Source organism: Hypanus sabinus, chromosome 16, assembly GCF_030144855.1.
Source record: "Hypanus sabinus isolate sHypSab1 chromosome 16, sHypSab1.hap1, whole genome shotgun sequence".
NCBI classification, from domain to species: Eukaryota; Metazoa; Chordata; class Chondrichthyes; order Myliobatiformes; family Dasyatidae; genus Hypanus; species Hypanus sabinus.
The window spans coordinates 75,109,576-75,126,336 of NC_082721.1; the positions used below are offsets into that span (position 1 = coordinate 75,109,576).

The 16,761-nt window shown below is 46.4% G+C and overlaps 1 protein-coding gene across 2 annotated transcripts in view; it reads left to right on the forward strand.

The window, feature by feature from the left end:
• LOC132405869 (CD209 antigen-like protein C) overlaps window positions 1-16,761 on the forward strand; it is an 81,426-nt gene that overhangs the window by 54,139 nt on the left and 10,526 nt on the right. For both annotated transcript variants that reach the window (XM_059990860.1, XM_059990861.1), the window contains 3 exons: window positions 10,572-10,628; window positions 12,332-12,400; window positions 13,501-13,646. In XM_059990860.1, the coding sequence (XP_059846843.1) occupies window positions 10,572-10,628; window positions 12,332-12,400; window positions 13,501-13,646 (272 nt within the window). The remainder of the gene's footprint in view (window positions 1-10,571; window positions 10,629-12,331; window positions 12,401-13,500; window positions 13,647-16,761) is intronic.

Consider the following 16,761-nt stretch of genomic DNA (forward strand, 5'->3'; position numbering starts at 1 on the left):
CCTCCTATCAGTTCATTGTGGAGGCTGACGCCTCTGACTCCGGGGTGGGAGCGGTACTGTCCCAGCGTTCGGGCCCGGATCAGAAACTACACCCCTGTGCGTTCTCTCGCCGACTGTCTCCCGCTAATCGAAACTACGACGTGGGGAAACGGGACCTACTAGCGGTCAAACTGGCGTTGGAAGTGCGGAGGCATTGGTTGGAGAGGGTGGAACACCCAGTTATCGCCTGGACAAACCACAAGAAACTTTAATCTATCTAGACCACCTAACGCCTGAGTTCCCGCCAGGCCCGTTGGGCATTATTTTTTGGCCGGTTCAGGTTCTTCCTCACCTATTGTCCGGATTCCAAGAATGGGAAGCCCGATGTCCTGTCCTGCCAATACGTTTCCGAGGAGAATATTTCCAACCTCGAGACCATTCTTCCGCCATCCTGTGTAGTGGCTGTGCTCACCTAGGAGATCGAGTCCAAAGTCAAAGAGGCCCAAAGGACGCAACCAGACCCAGGCACCGGACCGGCCAATACACTCTTTGTACCCGATGCTGTTCGATCACAGGTTCTACAGAAAGGGTACACTTCTCGCTTTGCCTTCCATCCCGGAGTCGATCGGACCGTGGCCCTCCATGGACGCTGACACCCCTTCCTATTTTTCCACATATTCAGTCTGCGCCCGTGGAAAAGCCTCCCAGCAGCCACCTGCAGGATTACTCCGTCCCCTACCTGCAGCTGGGCGTCTGGTCCCACGTCCCTTTAGACTTCCTCACCGGTCTAACTCCTTCCCGCTGAAACAGAACTGTCCTCACCGTGGTATACCGATTGCCCAAGGCGGTGCATTTTGTGGACCTCCCTAAACTCCCATCCTCGCAAGAAACCGCAGATTTTTTAGTCCTCCACGTCCTCCACCTCCACGGAATCCCCGCGTACATCCTCTCTGATCGGGGTCCCCAGTTCCTCTCGCAGATCTGGAGAGCTTTCTGTCGAGCCCTAGGAGCAACGGCCAGCCTGTCATCCGGTTTCCACCCCTCCAGACGAACGGGCAGACAAAACGAGTCAACCAGGACCTGGAGGCGACATTACGTTGCGTAAGGGCAAAGCACCCGTCAAACTAGAGTGAACATCTCCCATGGATTGAGTATGCCCATAACTCGCTAGTGAGCTCTGCCATTTGGAGATCCCCGTTCGAGTGCTCCCTTGGGCACAAACCCCCGCTGTTCTTCGATCAGGAAGAAGAGATCGTGGTACCAAGGGTTCGGGACCATGTTAATCGTTGCCGGTAGGTTTGGGAGGAGACTCGCTCGGCCCTACTCCGATCGACAAACCGAAATAAGAAAACGGCCGACCGACACCGCACTCCAGCAACAGAGTAACAACCCGAGCAGATGGTGTGGCTTTCTGCCAAGGACATCCCTCTCAAATGCGAACCTAGGAAACTCGCCACCCGCTTCCTGGGACCATTGAAGGTCAAGTGGATTATCAACCACACAGCGGTCGGCCTCACCATGCGAATTCACCCAACCTTTCATGTTTCTCTGATAAAACCAGTCTCCGTCAGCCCTCTGTGACCCCAGCTGTGTCTCTGTGAATGGATTATCAACCCCACAGCGGTCCGCCTCACCATGCGTATTCACCGAAACTTTCATGTGTCCCAGATAAAACCAGTCTCCATCAGCCCTTTGTGACCCCACTGTGACTCATTCCCCTGCCCGGCTCATCGACAACCATCCGGCATACACTGTCCGACGATTGCTAGACGTGCGCCGTCGGGGCAAGTGCCTCCAATACCTGGTGGACTGGAAAGGGTACGCTCCTGAAGATCGTTCCTGGGTTCCCCGCTCCTTTATCCTAAACTCTTCCGTCATCCAGGACTTACATCGGGACCATCCAGACAGGCCTGGAGGAAAGCCGGGAAGCTCCAATTGATGGGGGTGGGTACTGTCATGGTTACGGTTGGCCGTTCCCCTTTAACACTTCTTTCTCCTTGATCATGCCTCAATTTCAGTAAATTGCTGCGAGTTACCGAATAATCGTACACCTGGCTTTCATCAGAGACTGGGAAATAAATACGACGACGACTCTATCACAAGTTACCAGTTCGTTTGTCAATTCTCGTGTGACACTTAGTTCCCTGTTCCGATTAGAACCGGTAGTTCTAAGTTCTGCTGTAGTTCTAGAGAGTCCCTGTGAATCCCGTCTCCTTGTCAAGATCATTCTGGTTTCCTGCTCTACGTTCAGGTCTATGCCAGCTTCCCCAACTGAGTCGACGTGCCAGTGTCCTGCACGAGTGTTCTCCTCCATCTTCCTCATGTAACAACTAAAGTTGTGGTCTACAAATTACTCTGGAAGATAGACGATGCGCTCCAAAAGAGCAATGTTACAAAAGGCTAAGGGATTTCAAAATGCAGGTAAATTGCAAAAATCAGTTTCGTGCTTCATTCCAGGAGGGGGAAATTTCTTGTGAGCTTCCATGATGGGGTTTAAACTGGCTCGTGCTTAACACCACTAGGGAATGGATTATGCTTGATTGGGTGTTATGCAAAAACCGGAATTGATTAATGAGTTTAACCTGAAATAACATAGAACATAGAACAGTATAGCACATTACAGGCCCTTCGGCCCACAATGTTGTGCCGACCCTCAAACCCTGCCTCCCATATAACCCCCCACCTTAAATTCGTCCATTTACCTGTCTAGTAGTCTCTTAAACTTCACTAGTGTATCTGCCTCCACCACTGAGTCAGGCAGTGCATTCAACGCACCAACCACTGTCTAAGTGAAGAACCTTCCTCTAATATCCCTCATGAACTTCCCTCCCCTTAACTTAAAGGCATGTCCTCTTCTACTGAGCAGTGGTGCACTGGGGATGAGGCGTTGGCTGTCCACTATGTCTATTCATCTTAATATCTTGTACACCTCTATTATGTCTCCTCTCATCCTCCTCCTCTCCAAAGAGGAAAGCCATAGCTCCCTTAATCTCTGATCATAATCCATACTCACTAAACCAGGCAGAATCCTAGTAAATCTCCTCTGTACCCTTTCCAATGTTTCCACATCCTTCCTATACTAAGGTGACCAGAATTGGACACAGTACTCCATTGTGGCCTAACTAGTTTTATAGAGCTGCATCATTACATCGCACCTCTTAAACTCTTTCCCTCCACTTAGAAAGCAAACAACACGTAAGCTTTCAACTACCCTACCTACCTGTGAGGCAAACTCCAGGGATCTGGGGGCATGTACCCCCAGATCCCTCTGCTCGTACACACTACCAAGTATCCTGCCATTTACTTTGTACTCTGCCTTCGAGTTTGTCCTTCCAAGGTGTACCACCGCACACTTCTCCGGGTTGAACTCCATCTGCCACTTCTCAGCCCACTTCTGCATCCTATTAATGTCTCTCTGCAATCTTCGACAATCTTCTACACTATCTACAACACCATCAACCTTTGTGCCGTCTGTAACCTTGCCAACCCACCCTTCTGCCCCCTCATGCAGGTCGTTAATAAAAATCACAAAAAGTAGATGTCTCAGAAGTGATCCTTGTGGGACACCACTATTCACAACTCCCTCCACCACGACACATACCTTCTTCAGGCAAGCCAATTCTGAATCCACCTGGCCAAACTTCCCTGCATCCCATGCCTTCTGACTTTCTGAATAAGACTACCGTGTGGAACCTTGTTAAATGCCTTACTAAAATCCATGTAGGTCACATTGACTGCACTACACTTACCTATATGCCTGTTCACCTCCTCAAAGAACTCCATCAGGCCTGTTAGGCACGATCTGCCCTTCACAAAGCCATGCTGACTGTCTCTGATCAGACCATGATTCTCTAAATGCCCATATATCCTATCTGTAAGAATCTTTTCAAACAGCTTTCCCACCACAGACGTAAGGCTCACTGGTCTATAAGTACCTGGACAATCCCCACTACCTTTTTTGAACTAGGGGACAACATTCGCCTCCCTCCAATCATCCGGTACCATTCCCGTGGACAACGAGGGCATAGAAATCCTAGCAAGAGGTTCAGCAATCTCTTCCGTCGCATCGTGGAGCAGCCTGGGGAATATTCCGTCTGGCCCCGGGGATTTATCCACCCTAATGTATTTCAACAACTCCAACACCTCCTCCCCTTTAATATCAACATGCTCCAGATCATCAACCTCACTCATATTGTCCTCACCGTCATCAAGTTCCCTCTCAGTGGTGTATACCGAAGGGAAGTATTCACCGAGGACCTCGCTTTCTTCCACAGCCTCCAGGCACATCTCCCCACTTTCATCTCCAATCGGTCCTACCTTCACTCCATGTCATCCTTTTGTTCTTCACATAATTGAAGAATGCCTTGGGGTTTTACTTTACCCTTCTCGCCAAGGCTTTCTCATGCCCCCTTGCTCTTCTCAGCCCCTTCTTAAGCTCTTTCATGCTACCCTACATTCCTCAGTAGGCCCATCTGACCCTTGCTTGCTTTAACTTCAGGTATGCTACCTTCTTTCACCTGACAAGATTTTCCACTTGTCACCCGTGGTTCCTTCACCCTACAAATCTTTATCTTCCTCACCGGGACAAATTTATCCAAAATATCCTGCAAGTGATCCTTAAACATCGACCACATGTCCATTGTACATTTCCCTGCAAAAACATAATCCCAATTGACACCCGCAAGTTCCAGCCTTATAGCCTCATAATGTGCCCTTCCCTAATAAATTTTTTTCCTGTCCTCGTGATCACTGTCTCCCAGATGCTCTCCCACTGACAGATCTGTGACCTGACCCGGTTCGTTATCTAATACTTGATCTGGTGTGGCATTCCCCCAGTCGGCCTGTCAACATACTGTGACAGGAATCAATCCTGGACACACTTAGCAAACTCTGTCCCATTTAAAACCTCGAACTAATCAAGGGCCAATCGATAATAGGGAAAGTGAAGTCAGCCACGATTACAACGCTGTTATTTTTGGATCTTTCCAAAATCTGCCTCCCAATCTGTTCCTCGGTATCTCTGCTGCTGCCAAGGGGCCTATAGAATGCCCCCAGTAGAGTAACCGCTCCCTTCCAGCTCTGGACCTCCATCCATACTGACTCAAAAGAGGATCCTGCTACATTACCCGAAGTTTTTGCAGCTGTAATAATATCCTTGACCAGTAATGCCACCCGTCCTCACCTCCCCCCCACCCATCCATTTTAAAGCACTGATACCAAGCAATATTGAGAATCCATTCCTGCCCTGGTGCCAATCAAGTCTCCATAATGGCCATTACATCATAATTCTGTATATGTAGCCAAGCTCTCAGTTCATCACCTTTGTTCCTGATGCTTCTTGCATTGAAGTACACACACTTTAGCCCTTCTACCTTACTACCTTTATACCTTTTATTCTGCTGCTCTTTCCTCAAAGCCTCTCTATATGTTAGATCTGGCTTTAATCCATGCACTTCTTTCACTGCTCTCTCGTTCCGGGTCCCGTCCCCCTTGCAAATTAGATTAAACCCTCACGAACCATGCTAGCAAACCTACCAACAAGGATATTGCTCCCCTTCGACTTCAGGTGCAACCCATCCAATCTGTACAGGTTCCACCTTCCCCAGAAGAGGTCCCAATGGTCCAAAAGTCTAAAACCCTGCCCTCTGCACCAACTCCTCAGCCACGCATTCAACTGTCATCTCCTCCAATTCTTACCATCACTATCACGTAGTACTGGCCGCAATCCTGAGAACGCCACCCTTGAGGTCCTGTTCCTCAGTCTTCTGCCTAGTTCCCGAAACTCACAATTAAGGAATTCGTCCCTCTTCCTGCCTATGTCATTGGTCCCAACATGTATCACGACTTCTGGTTGCTTTCCCTCTCATACTAGGATGTCATTCACCTGGTCAGAGACATCCCGGACCCTGGCACCCGGGAGGCAACAAACCATGCGTGTTTCCTTCTCATGTGGTCTGCTCCACTGAGTATATAACCCTTAGGGGAAAGTAATTATGATACGATCGATTTCACACTTGAATTTGAGAGGAATCTAAAGTCGGATATATCAGTGGAGTAAAGGGAGTTACAAAACCCTGGGAACTGGGATGGCCAGAATTGCTTGCAAAATAACACTGGTGGGGATGATGGTAGTGCGCCAAAGTTTGTAATTTCTAGAAGGAAACTGGAAAACACAGGACATATGCATTTGCAAAGAGGAAGATGTATTCCAAGGGCAAGATGACACAACCGACGCTAAAAGAGAAGTCAGAGCCAATTAAAAGTCAACGTGGGCACATAATAGAATAAAAATTAGTGGACAGTTGGAGGATTCGGAAGCTTTTAATTCATCAGAAGGCAACAAAAAAAATTAAGAGGGTAAGTAAGGATAGAACATGAAAATAAGGTAGCCAGTCAAAAAATTCTTCAGATACGTAAAGAATAAAAGGGAAGGGAGCGTGGAGATCTGCTTAATAGAAAATGATACTAGAGATAGTACTCGGGGACAAGGAAATGACGGAAAAACTCAAAGTACTTTGCATCAGTTTTACTGCGCAAGACACTAGCTCTATGGTGGATGTTTCAAGTGTTAGGGGTCATGAAGTGTAAACACTTACTGTTGCTGGAGAAAGGTTCTCTGGAAGCTGAAAGTTCTGAACATAGATAAGACACCTGGTTCAGGTGCTGAACGTGATGGTTAACGAGGCATTAGTAATGAGCTTTCAAAAATCACTAGATTCTGGAATCGTTGCAAAAGAATGGATAATTGCTAATGTCAATCCAGTGTTCCACAAGGGAGCGAGACAGAAGGTAGGACACTTTAGGTCAGTTAGTCTGAACAGTGTTTGGAAAGATGTTGGAGTCAATTATTAATTAGAGTTCTCGTGGTACTTGGAGGTGCATCATGCAGTAGACTGTAGTTAGCATGGCTTCCTCAAGGGAATGATTTGTCTGAGAAATCCATTGGAATTGTTTGAAGAAATAATTAGCAGGATAAACAAAGGAGAATTGGTTGATTTCGTGTATCTGGATTCTCAGAAGGCCTTTGACATGTTGTATCAAGAAAGATTAAAGCAGTGGCTGATTGTAAGGAGGCAAAGGCTGGGAATAGTGCGAGCCATTTTTGGTCAGCTACCGGTGACTAGTGGTGTTCCACAAAGTTGGGACCGATTCTCTTTGTGTTATATGTTAATAATTTGGACAATGGAATTCATGGCTTCGTTGCAAAGTTTGCAGATGAATTGAAGAGAAGTCGAGGGTCAGTTAGTTTTGAAGAAGTTCAAAGCCTAAGGAAGAATATAACCCGATTAGAAGAATGGGTAGCGAAATGGCAGATGGAATACAGTACTGAGAAGTTTACGGTCATGCACTGTCATAAGGAGGGCATTGGGAGTGGACCCAAAAGCAAAACACAGACACTGAACTTCCTGGAGCTGGACTAGGGGTGAGAAGGAAGCAAGAAAAGTGGGGAACAAAGGACACTGCACATGACATCGGCCCCGGACAAGACAAGAAATTTGGGCCTGGGCTAGGACCTGACAAGAACAGGGAACCAGGACATGGAACTGAGGACTAGGAGCCTGGGCTTGGACTCCGAGCTAGAGACTGGACAGTCCCTGAACCTGGGTATTGACTTGAGCTCTGACTCCAGAACCCGGCGAGGACAAGATGTGGCACAGGGCTGGACGTGAGATTCCTGGACCGGACAGGGGAACCTCAGCACAGGTCAAGGGAACCCCAGCACCGGGCTGGGCAAGGTACTCCTGTGCTGTGCGAGGCTTACGGACAAGACGAAAACACAGAGCCTAGGTTGAGGAAGAGACAACAGGACTGAAGGTGGGACTCCTGGACAAGGGAATCCCAGCACAGGACGAGGGAATCCCAGCACCGGGCTGGGCAAGTTACTTCTGTGCTGGGCAAGGCACCTGGACGTGACGAGAACCCAGAAGTGACAGGAACATGGAACACCGAGCCGGGACCCTTCTTTGGGTACAGGACGTAGGGCCGGGATTCATTACACAGAATGCTGAGCACGAAGAGACAGTTCCCAACGCTGGGTGGCGGGAAAACGAAGGGACCTACCTAGCGAAGGCGTGGACACCGACAGACAGTTCCGAACCACGCAAGGCTACAGACACAGGCAAGGCGGGGCAAGTCTCCAGGCAGAGTGAAGGCGAGGCGAGGCAAGGCTCCAGGTAGAGGCCAGGGGAGGCAAGGCTCCAGGCAGAGGTGAGGCGACGATCCGAGAGGAAGGTGAAGGGAAGAGATACAGACAGGAGGTTAGGACAGGAACCATCCAGCAGCCCAAGGCTTAATCCTGCAGCTATTTACGAGGCCAGCCCAAACAAGAATGAGCTGCCTCAACATCGCTGGGGAAACCCGGAAAACCTGGAATAAGGTGCTTGGACCGGACCGCGAACCAGAATGCGGATTTCATGGACCAGACTATGACATGCTCTTTGGTCAAGGAAGTTAACTTCTTGATACTTTCGCCTCTAATTCCGCTCTAGCAATGGCCATACATTGGCTTGTTGCCCGCTCAGGAGTCTGTGCTCTGCTGTCTTGATTCGGCGCGTGTCCACCACATGCTTGAATTCACACCGCAAAAATACAGGTTGTTCAAAAGCTGTAATAGTAAAACGAAGTTGCAGGATATTCATTGCAGTGATTATTTTTGATTGTTTGATTCATACCTTACTTAGTAGTTTGGTTTGCTGAAGCTATGTTCATTCTGTACTTCACCAGCGCTATCTAAACACGGAAAACAAGTTAGCCAGCCTGTAAAATGCAGACAGAAGGATTGAGTTAAAGTCACAGATGGAGGTAGTGCCGATAATTAAGATAAATAGAGAACATGTTTGCGGCCGGTCATCGTAAAATATGCAATTGAATCTTAAAGGTTACATTTTCCCATACAGCGTATGGTCTATCTTGTTAGGACTTTTTAATATTTCTGATCTTTCAGGAGGTGCGAAACGGGTGAGTCAGAATGGACGGAGCACGTCGAACCTGTCCAGCGCATGGTCATGTCATATATCTGCAGCATATTGCTTCTAAGTTTCTTCAGCCTATCCGATCTTCAGAAGTACTACTTTCCAGTCCTTGCAAATGTTGGTGAATCTCAGTTGCAGGCATTATTGCTCTGCAGACTGTATCAGTAATGTCGTGAGCAGAAGCAGATCCAAAGCTTAAACAATGTTTTAACTGGAGTCATATACAATTCTAGCAGAATCGCCACCTTCCACATACTTTGCCAAGCTGATAACGTTCTGGAGTACTTAAGGAATGGCTGAGGCAAACCACTTTAATATTGCCTTTTTGAGCCACAAGTTCTTCTTTCAATTTCAGTGTCACTGGCGGACGAGCAGCACTATTAGCAGTGCGCAGAGAATGAGAGCTTGCAGAATCACGGTGTTGCGTCATTTAACAGTAGATTTAATACAGGAAAAGAGCAATCAGTTCATCATATCAAGAATATCTGTGCTATCTTCGCTGTTAAAATAGTTGCACATACTGCTGGTGTGATGCGCAGTTTTGGAGATAATTAAAACACCACTCGTATGATGGTAAGACGGGAAAATAGTTAGGAATGGAAACAATGGGAAATCCTCCAGGATCATAAGCAAAATCTGAAGCTGTTAGAAAACAGATTTCAATGAATGCATCTCAGGCTTTAATTTCTCCTTTTCGTTGTTTACATTAGCTCTACATCGGCAGACATTCTACGTCTTTATTTTTAAACGGCAGGAAATATCTTTCTCTGTTTCTTTATAAATGGACACAGCATGCTGATCTACAGGGTTGGAGCGAAGGATGTTTTCTAATTGGAGAAGAATCGAAGGAAACTTATGGAAAGAGAGTTTCTTGAATCAACCTCGAGGTATTGTAGTGCCTTAAGAAAGAGCCACAGAAATCCGAAACGGGAAGGAGAAGGATGGTTTAACATTCCAGCGACATTAAGTCGCGCAGCCGTCGAATATCTCTACAGAAAAAGAGGCACAGGCCCATCCTATTAATGACGATAAAAACATTTCCAACATAGCGCCACTTCACTTGAAACTCGTTCCAGCGGGCTGTAATAATTGGCTGAACTTCTGTGGCTGTTTAATTAACTTTGAATATAGATTCAACACCGCACTATAGTAGGCACAAGAAGCCAGCCTCCTCAAATCCCCCAAACTGCTTGATATATATTCCTCTTAACTGTTTTTCGCCCTTTTCCAATCCAGCTGGCGTGGCAGTCGTTCAATATTTTTTCTCCAGTACCCGTCACGTTTCTTATACTCCTCGTGAAAATGTCTTGTTAATCTTCCTTTTATTACAAAAAGCAGCCTTTCCGACCTTCAAAAATGTTATTTCCATATCCTAGTAATAGACTCCAGAATCAGCGGCCCATCGTTTTCAATTACTATCATATTACGTATAGTGCAGTGAATAATGTTTTGTATGCAACCACGAATTATCGAACTTGTGTAATCTGGATCTGTCGCAAGATGCCTGTTGTTGAAAATGTCCTACTGCCTAATAATGATGAAGACGTATTTTGGATAGCAGAGCATTTCCCTCTAAGACCAGATGATTATGTGCGGATGAACATTTGTTTTACATTTCAGATACATCAACATCAATCGCTGGTGTGAAGAATGAGCTTTCTCAGTGGAAGAGTAATGGTGAGTGTAAAACTACAATTTGTTGAATTGCTGTACATATAGATGGTTCATATCCTCCAGTTGTTCTCCTGAGTCCCACCGTCAGTAAGGGCTCGAACTGATTTCTATGCTGGAGGACATTGGCTCCACCTGTGGATAATGGAAGAAAAGAGAGATAATTCGAAAGTGTCAGTGTCAGTACAATGTTTAATCTATCATGTCCCACCTCACTGAGCTCCATCTATCCATCCTGTAGAAATAGCAGCTGCCTTGCCCCAGCCCTATTCAGGACGTTACTTGAAATCATTGTGTCAAAATTATGTCTGCAATTGGCTCTCAGTCATATCCCACGTGTGAATCTGCTGCGAGTCACTAACGTTGTGTCGCGTATTATCCACCAACAACATTGCCCGCAGCCGTATTTCTTCCATTTCGCGTACGTCTGTCTCACCCCATCCTCCCACCAACCCACCAGGCAGAGGGTTCTCCGCGTCATCACTTACCACCCACTTGTCTCCGTGTCCAGCACATAATTCTCTGTAACTACCAAATCTCCTACAGGATCCCACCGCCAAGTACATCCTTCCCTGACACTTCTTGGCCCACTGTCCATTCTCCATTGGTATAGCCCCTACGCGGCTCCCTTGTTCACACGTCTTACTCTATTTATCGCCCTCCTGGAACTTACCCTTCCAACTGGAACAAGTGCCACACCTGCCTCTACCCCTCTTTCCACACTACCATTTCCAGCTGCAACTAGCCCTTCCAGGTGGTGTGACACTTCAGCTGTGAATCTGTTGCGATCATCTACTTGATCAGGTGCTACCTCTGCAGACTCCTGTATATTGGTATAGACGGGCATAGTTTGGGAGACCGCTTAGCCAAGCACCTTTCCTCAGTACACCAAAAAATTTGAATCTCCATGTAGCCACTCATTATAAATCTCCTTCCAATTCCCACTCAGACATGTCAGTCCATGCCCCCCTATACTTCCAGGATGCAGCCACACTCATTATAGGTAGCCTCCAACCAGCTGGCATAAAAATCAATTTCTCAAACATTCGGCAATTGCACACCCACCCTGTTCATCATTCCCCGTTCTTCACCTCTTCACCTTTTTCTGACCTCTCCATTGCCACCTTCTGGTGCCGCTCTTTCTTCTGTTTCTTTTATGGACTGTTTCTTCTATGCCCTTCTGTGATCAGAGTCCCGCTTCTCTTGCCCTTTATCTCTTTCACCAATCAACTTCCCAGTCTTTTACTAACACCCCCCCCCCCCCATCCCCTGGTTTCACCCATCACCTCCCACCTTGTACAACTTTCTTCCCTCTCTGTACCTTCTTATGTGACTTCAGGACGTTTATTCCAGTTTTGATGAAGGGCCTCGATCCGAAACGTTCGCTGTTTATTCCTTTCCACTGACCAACCTGATACAGCCTGACCAGCCCTGTTCCTCCACCATACTGTGTGGCTGTTTCCAGGGAAACACGTATCTGGCGCAATTTTGGTTTATGACTCCACTTTCATTGAAAACAAAAGAATGTAATGAGCCAGACTGTCTTTCTCGCTGACTGATTCAATACCAAACATAATTGTGCGCAACATTATTATACCTTGCATTATATTATCAGTGATATTGATGACAATTGTCATCGTTCTTTAAGACATAGACTTGGACAGGATGGGAACGAAAACAAAAGAATCTGATGTGTTGTCCTCATTCAGTTGCAGCGAACTACAAGATGGAGGGCGCCATCGCCAAACTTCAAAAATATATTTTGCAGCCGAGTGACAGTAAGTTAAAAAATTATCAGCTAGAAATATATCTCCGATTTTTTAGCTTCAACCTACACGAATGTTGATCCAGTGCAGAAGGGCGTTGTTTGCTAAAATTGCTTCAGCTACCCAGACGTATACAACAAATAATCATACTCTAACCCTCTTCTTCTTAAATGTTTACTGTTACTGCATTTCTCTTATCTTCCGACACCCATTCTCCATCCATTCTGCTCCGACACTTTCCCATAACCACTAGATGCAACATCCATTTTGGGAAAAAAAATCACTTCGGCTTCAAATACCTTTGCCGAAACAACTCCGTTGGATCAACCCCCAAGGCAACAGTACAGGGATCCTGATACGACAGGACGAAAAATTAAATTGTAACACAAAATAGGGGGGGGGGGTTGCTGTTGAAGCACTCGTATTGGCTGTTCAGAAATATGATGGCCGAGTGCGCTAATCTGTTCCTGAAACAATAAGTCTGTGTCGTCAGGCTTCTGCTCCTCCTCCCTGATGGTAACAAGGAGTAGGGGACATGTTTTGGGTGGTATGGGTCCTGAATGATGGATGCCACCTCTCTGTGGCATCATCCATTCAGTGATGTCATCTTTACACTCCGCAACCGAGTGTCCCTGAAATATGTCCATCTATGTATAAGAATCAGAATCAGAATCTGGTTTTATAGTAATGTCACGTGTGATATTTGCTTTTTACGGTAGCGATGCAATGCAACATATGGTAATAAAGCGATAAGTTAAAAAGCATATATTTATAACAAAAAATAAATAAGTAGTGCAAAAATCTAGGGAGATTTGCTCAGGAAGTATTTGTAGGTTCATTGTCTATTCAGAAATATAATGGCGGTGGGAAACAAGCTGTTTCTAAAACGTTGAGTTTGTGTCTTTAGGCTACTTTTCCTCTTCCTCGATATTAACAATGAGAAGTGGACATGTTCTCGGTGATGGGGGTCCTTAATGTTGGATGCCACCTTTTTGAGGCTTCATCCATCCAGGGATTTCCCCAATACGCTCCGCATTCAAATATCCCTGAAATATGTCCATTCAAAGCAGCACACTGCCTTTGACATTAACAGTACTTCAATTTTGTCACAGATCTGCTACGATGTCCCACGGAATGGATTCAGTTCAGGAATACCTGTTATCATCTTTCTTTAAGTACAGAAACCTGGGTAGAGGCTCAGAGACAGTGTGCATCGGTAGATGCCCATCTTGTTGTCATTAACAATGCCGAAGAACAGGTAGGAGATTTTTTTTGAACAGTCAAGGTGACCAGCATCTTTTCATTGCTCCTCACTTCGTGATGGCTTTGAGTCACAAAAGCAGAGAGAAGGCATAAATAACTGAGTGCTGGGCTGTTGCTAGTCACGGTCTGGATAAATCTTTGTTCCCGATCAATGGCAGCTCTTTTTTCATTTATTTATATATTCTTATTTAAACATGTTGCTATTCATTGTTATAACCTCTGAAAATCGAGTTCACAGTATTACGAACTGTAATGTTTTAGAAATCAACTGGCAGCAGTTGATTACACGTGGAGTCTGGGTTTGATGTTAAGATCACTATCTTTATTAGTATATACTTATAATATTTGTAACTCAAGGTGAAACGTAGTGAAAAGGTAAGTACGAAGAATTCCACGGGTACCACGTTGGTAAAACGAGACAAATATCGCCTTAGCTCTTGTCCGACATGTCGTTCCAAATCCACAGACAAATTATTATCGAAAGTTACCTGCAACAGGGATACCGTCTTCCAGTAATTACCACACATCATACCCAGGCAACGGTTAACAGATGAGTGGATGAGTGTTCCCACAGGATATCCCAAACTCCATTTCTATGGATTTGTATTCCCTCCCCTTCCCCCTCCCCCCACCTCTCCACCTCCCCCTCCCCCTCCCTCTCCCCCTCCCTCCCCCTCTCCCCGCTTGTGTGTAGCTCTGTATTTTAATCTGTAGAGACCGCGGAAGCCTGTGACTGACCACCTTACTTAGGTGCTCTTCCAGCGACTGACCACAGTAAACGAAACCTGCGAGTTCTTAACAACTGGCATTCCAAGCCTTGATCTTCCCTTAGTTTTACTTAACATTAAACGCAGTAATGCACGAGCATTCACAGACTGAAATATGGCTGGGAACGGACACAGACTCCTTGTTTAGTTCCACCAACAATCAACATCCTGGGAGTCATCTCCGACTAGGAAATTGTACAAAAGGCATATTTGTATCATGGTTGTAAGATGTGTCTCTGAGGTTTTGTATTCTATTCTTATTCTTCTCTTCTCTTCGGTTGTCCATCGGAATCAGATAACGACGTCCACACCATAACGATGAGATTTGATGACAATATAGTCCTTTCCTTTACCCATAAGTCTATTGCCAGTGCGACGTGTATATATGGTAGTGGTAGTGATAGTGGGGGTAGTGACGGCAACCATGGCTGCATTTCTCCTGGCTCTCTTCTGCTGTCTGATGTCTGCTCTTTCCATCTCCAGAATACAAACCCCATCCCTACACAGCTCCCGCCAAGTGTTATGGTCAGCAGCAACAACGTCCAGGTCCTCAGGTCTGATCTTGCACTTCCTTAAAACGTTCTTCATTTGATCCTTATAGCGCTTCTTCGGCCCTCCAGCTGAGCGTCGACCATGATGTAGCTGGCCGTATAACACTCTGCGGAGTAGACGACATGGGGATATGCTTATCACGTGCCCCAGCCATTGCAACTAACGCTGGGTGATCCAGGCCTCAATACTTCTGCAATTGGTCTTTACAAATATTTCAGTGTGAGGCACCCGCTCACGCCAAGTAATTTCCAGGATGCGCTGAAAGCAGATTATGTGGAAGCGCTCCAAGGACTTGATGTGTCGGCTGTAGGTTACCCAAGCTGCACAGTCATAAAGGAGAGTGGTGACACAGACCGCTTGGTCTACAGCTAAATTTATGGAGGGATGAAGGCTCCTGTTCTGAAAGACTCTGCGCCGCCGAAGTCTCCCAAAGTCAGCTGATCCCTGTTTAATCCGGCTGTGGATGTCGGGAATGCCACTATTCTCAGAGAGAATGTTCGCCAGATGTTTGAAAGATGCCACTTCTGACAGCTTTTCATCACCAACAGTGAAGGCAGGCAGGGTGGGTGTGACACCAACACTTCATTGGCAAATGACTTCTCTCTTGGTGGTATTGACGGTCAGCCTCATCCTGCTGTACGCTCTCACCACCACAGCAAAGATAGTCTGAAGATCCTTTGGTGTATGTGCCACAAGAGCACAGTCATCTGCATACTGCAGCTCCAGAACCTGTTCTCTATGGAGTTTGGTGTTTGCTTGGAGCCTCCTGATGTTAAAGAGGTTGCCATCTAATCTGACGTCCACTGCCACACCACTGCTATCCTCAACCTCATTGTGGAGAAGCTTGATAACACACAAGAGGAAGATGTTAAAGAGCACTGGCGCTAGCATGCACACCTGCCTCACCCCTGTGCGTCAAGGAAAGGCTCGGACACTTGTCCTCCTATGATCGCCCGAGCAGTCATCCCATCATAGTACTGGCGGAGGATATTACTAATTTATTGTGACAGCCAAACCTGAGGAGGACATCGCATAAGAGCTCTCTTTGCACAGTGTTGAATCCTTTGGAGTGGTCGACAAAGCCATAAACTGGTCTTGATGTTGCTCCTGGCACTTCTCCTGAAGTTGCTGGGCTGTGAAGATCATGCCGATCGTGCTCCTGTTCTTTGTAATTCCACACTGTGACTCTGGTAGCATTGACTCGGTGATGTTGCTGATGAGCCTCTGAAGCATCACCTTAGCCAGGACCTTTCCAGCAAGAGGAAGGAGTGAAATGCACCTACTATTTGTCGCAGATGGCTTTGTCAGCCTTATTATTATAAATTACAACGATGTTTGCATTTCTCCACTGCTGTGGAATGTTCTCGTCAGTCCAGGTCTTGGTGATGTACTGGTAGAGGGTGCGCATACACAGGTACCCTCTGTTCTTCAGTAACTCGGCAGGGATATTGTCAGTGCCAAGGTACTTATGGTTCTTAAGTGAATAGACAGCTGATAGAAGCTTCTGGAAGGTTGCTGGTAGACTGAGGTCGCAGATAGAAGGAAGATCAGGGAGTTCGTCCAGGGTGCTGGGGTCTGCGTTAGAATCCTCATTAAGCAGTGTGTTAAAAATGCTCAACCCACCTCAGCAGAATGGTATTCCGATTTTTCAGAAGTGTTTGACCATCTGCTGTTTTCAGGGGTTTATTTACACATTGACTTATTGGACCGTGGATGGTTTGGAGAACATTGTAAAACTTATGCTTGTTCTTCTAAGCCATCATGCAAAGACACAAAGCAGGTCTGTGTTAA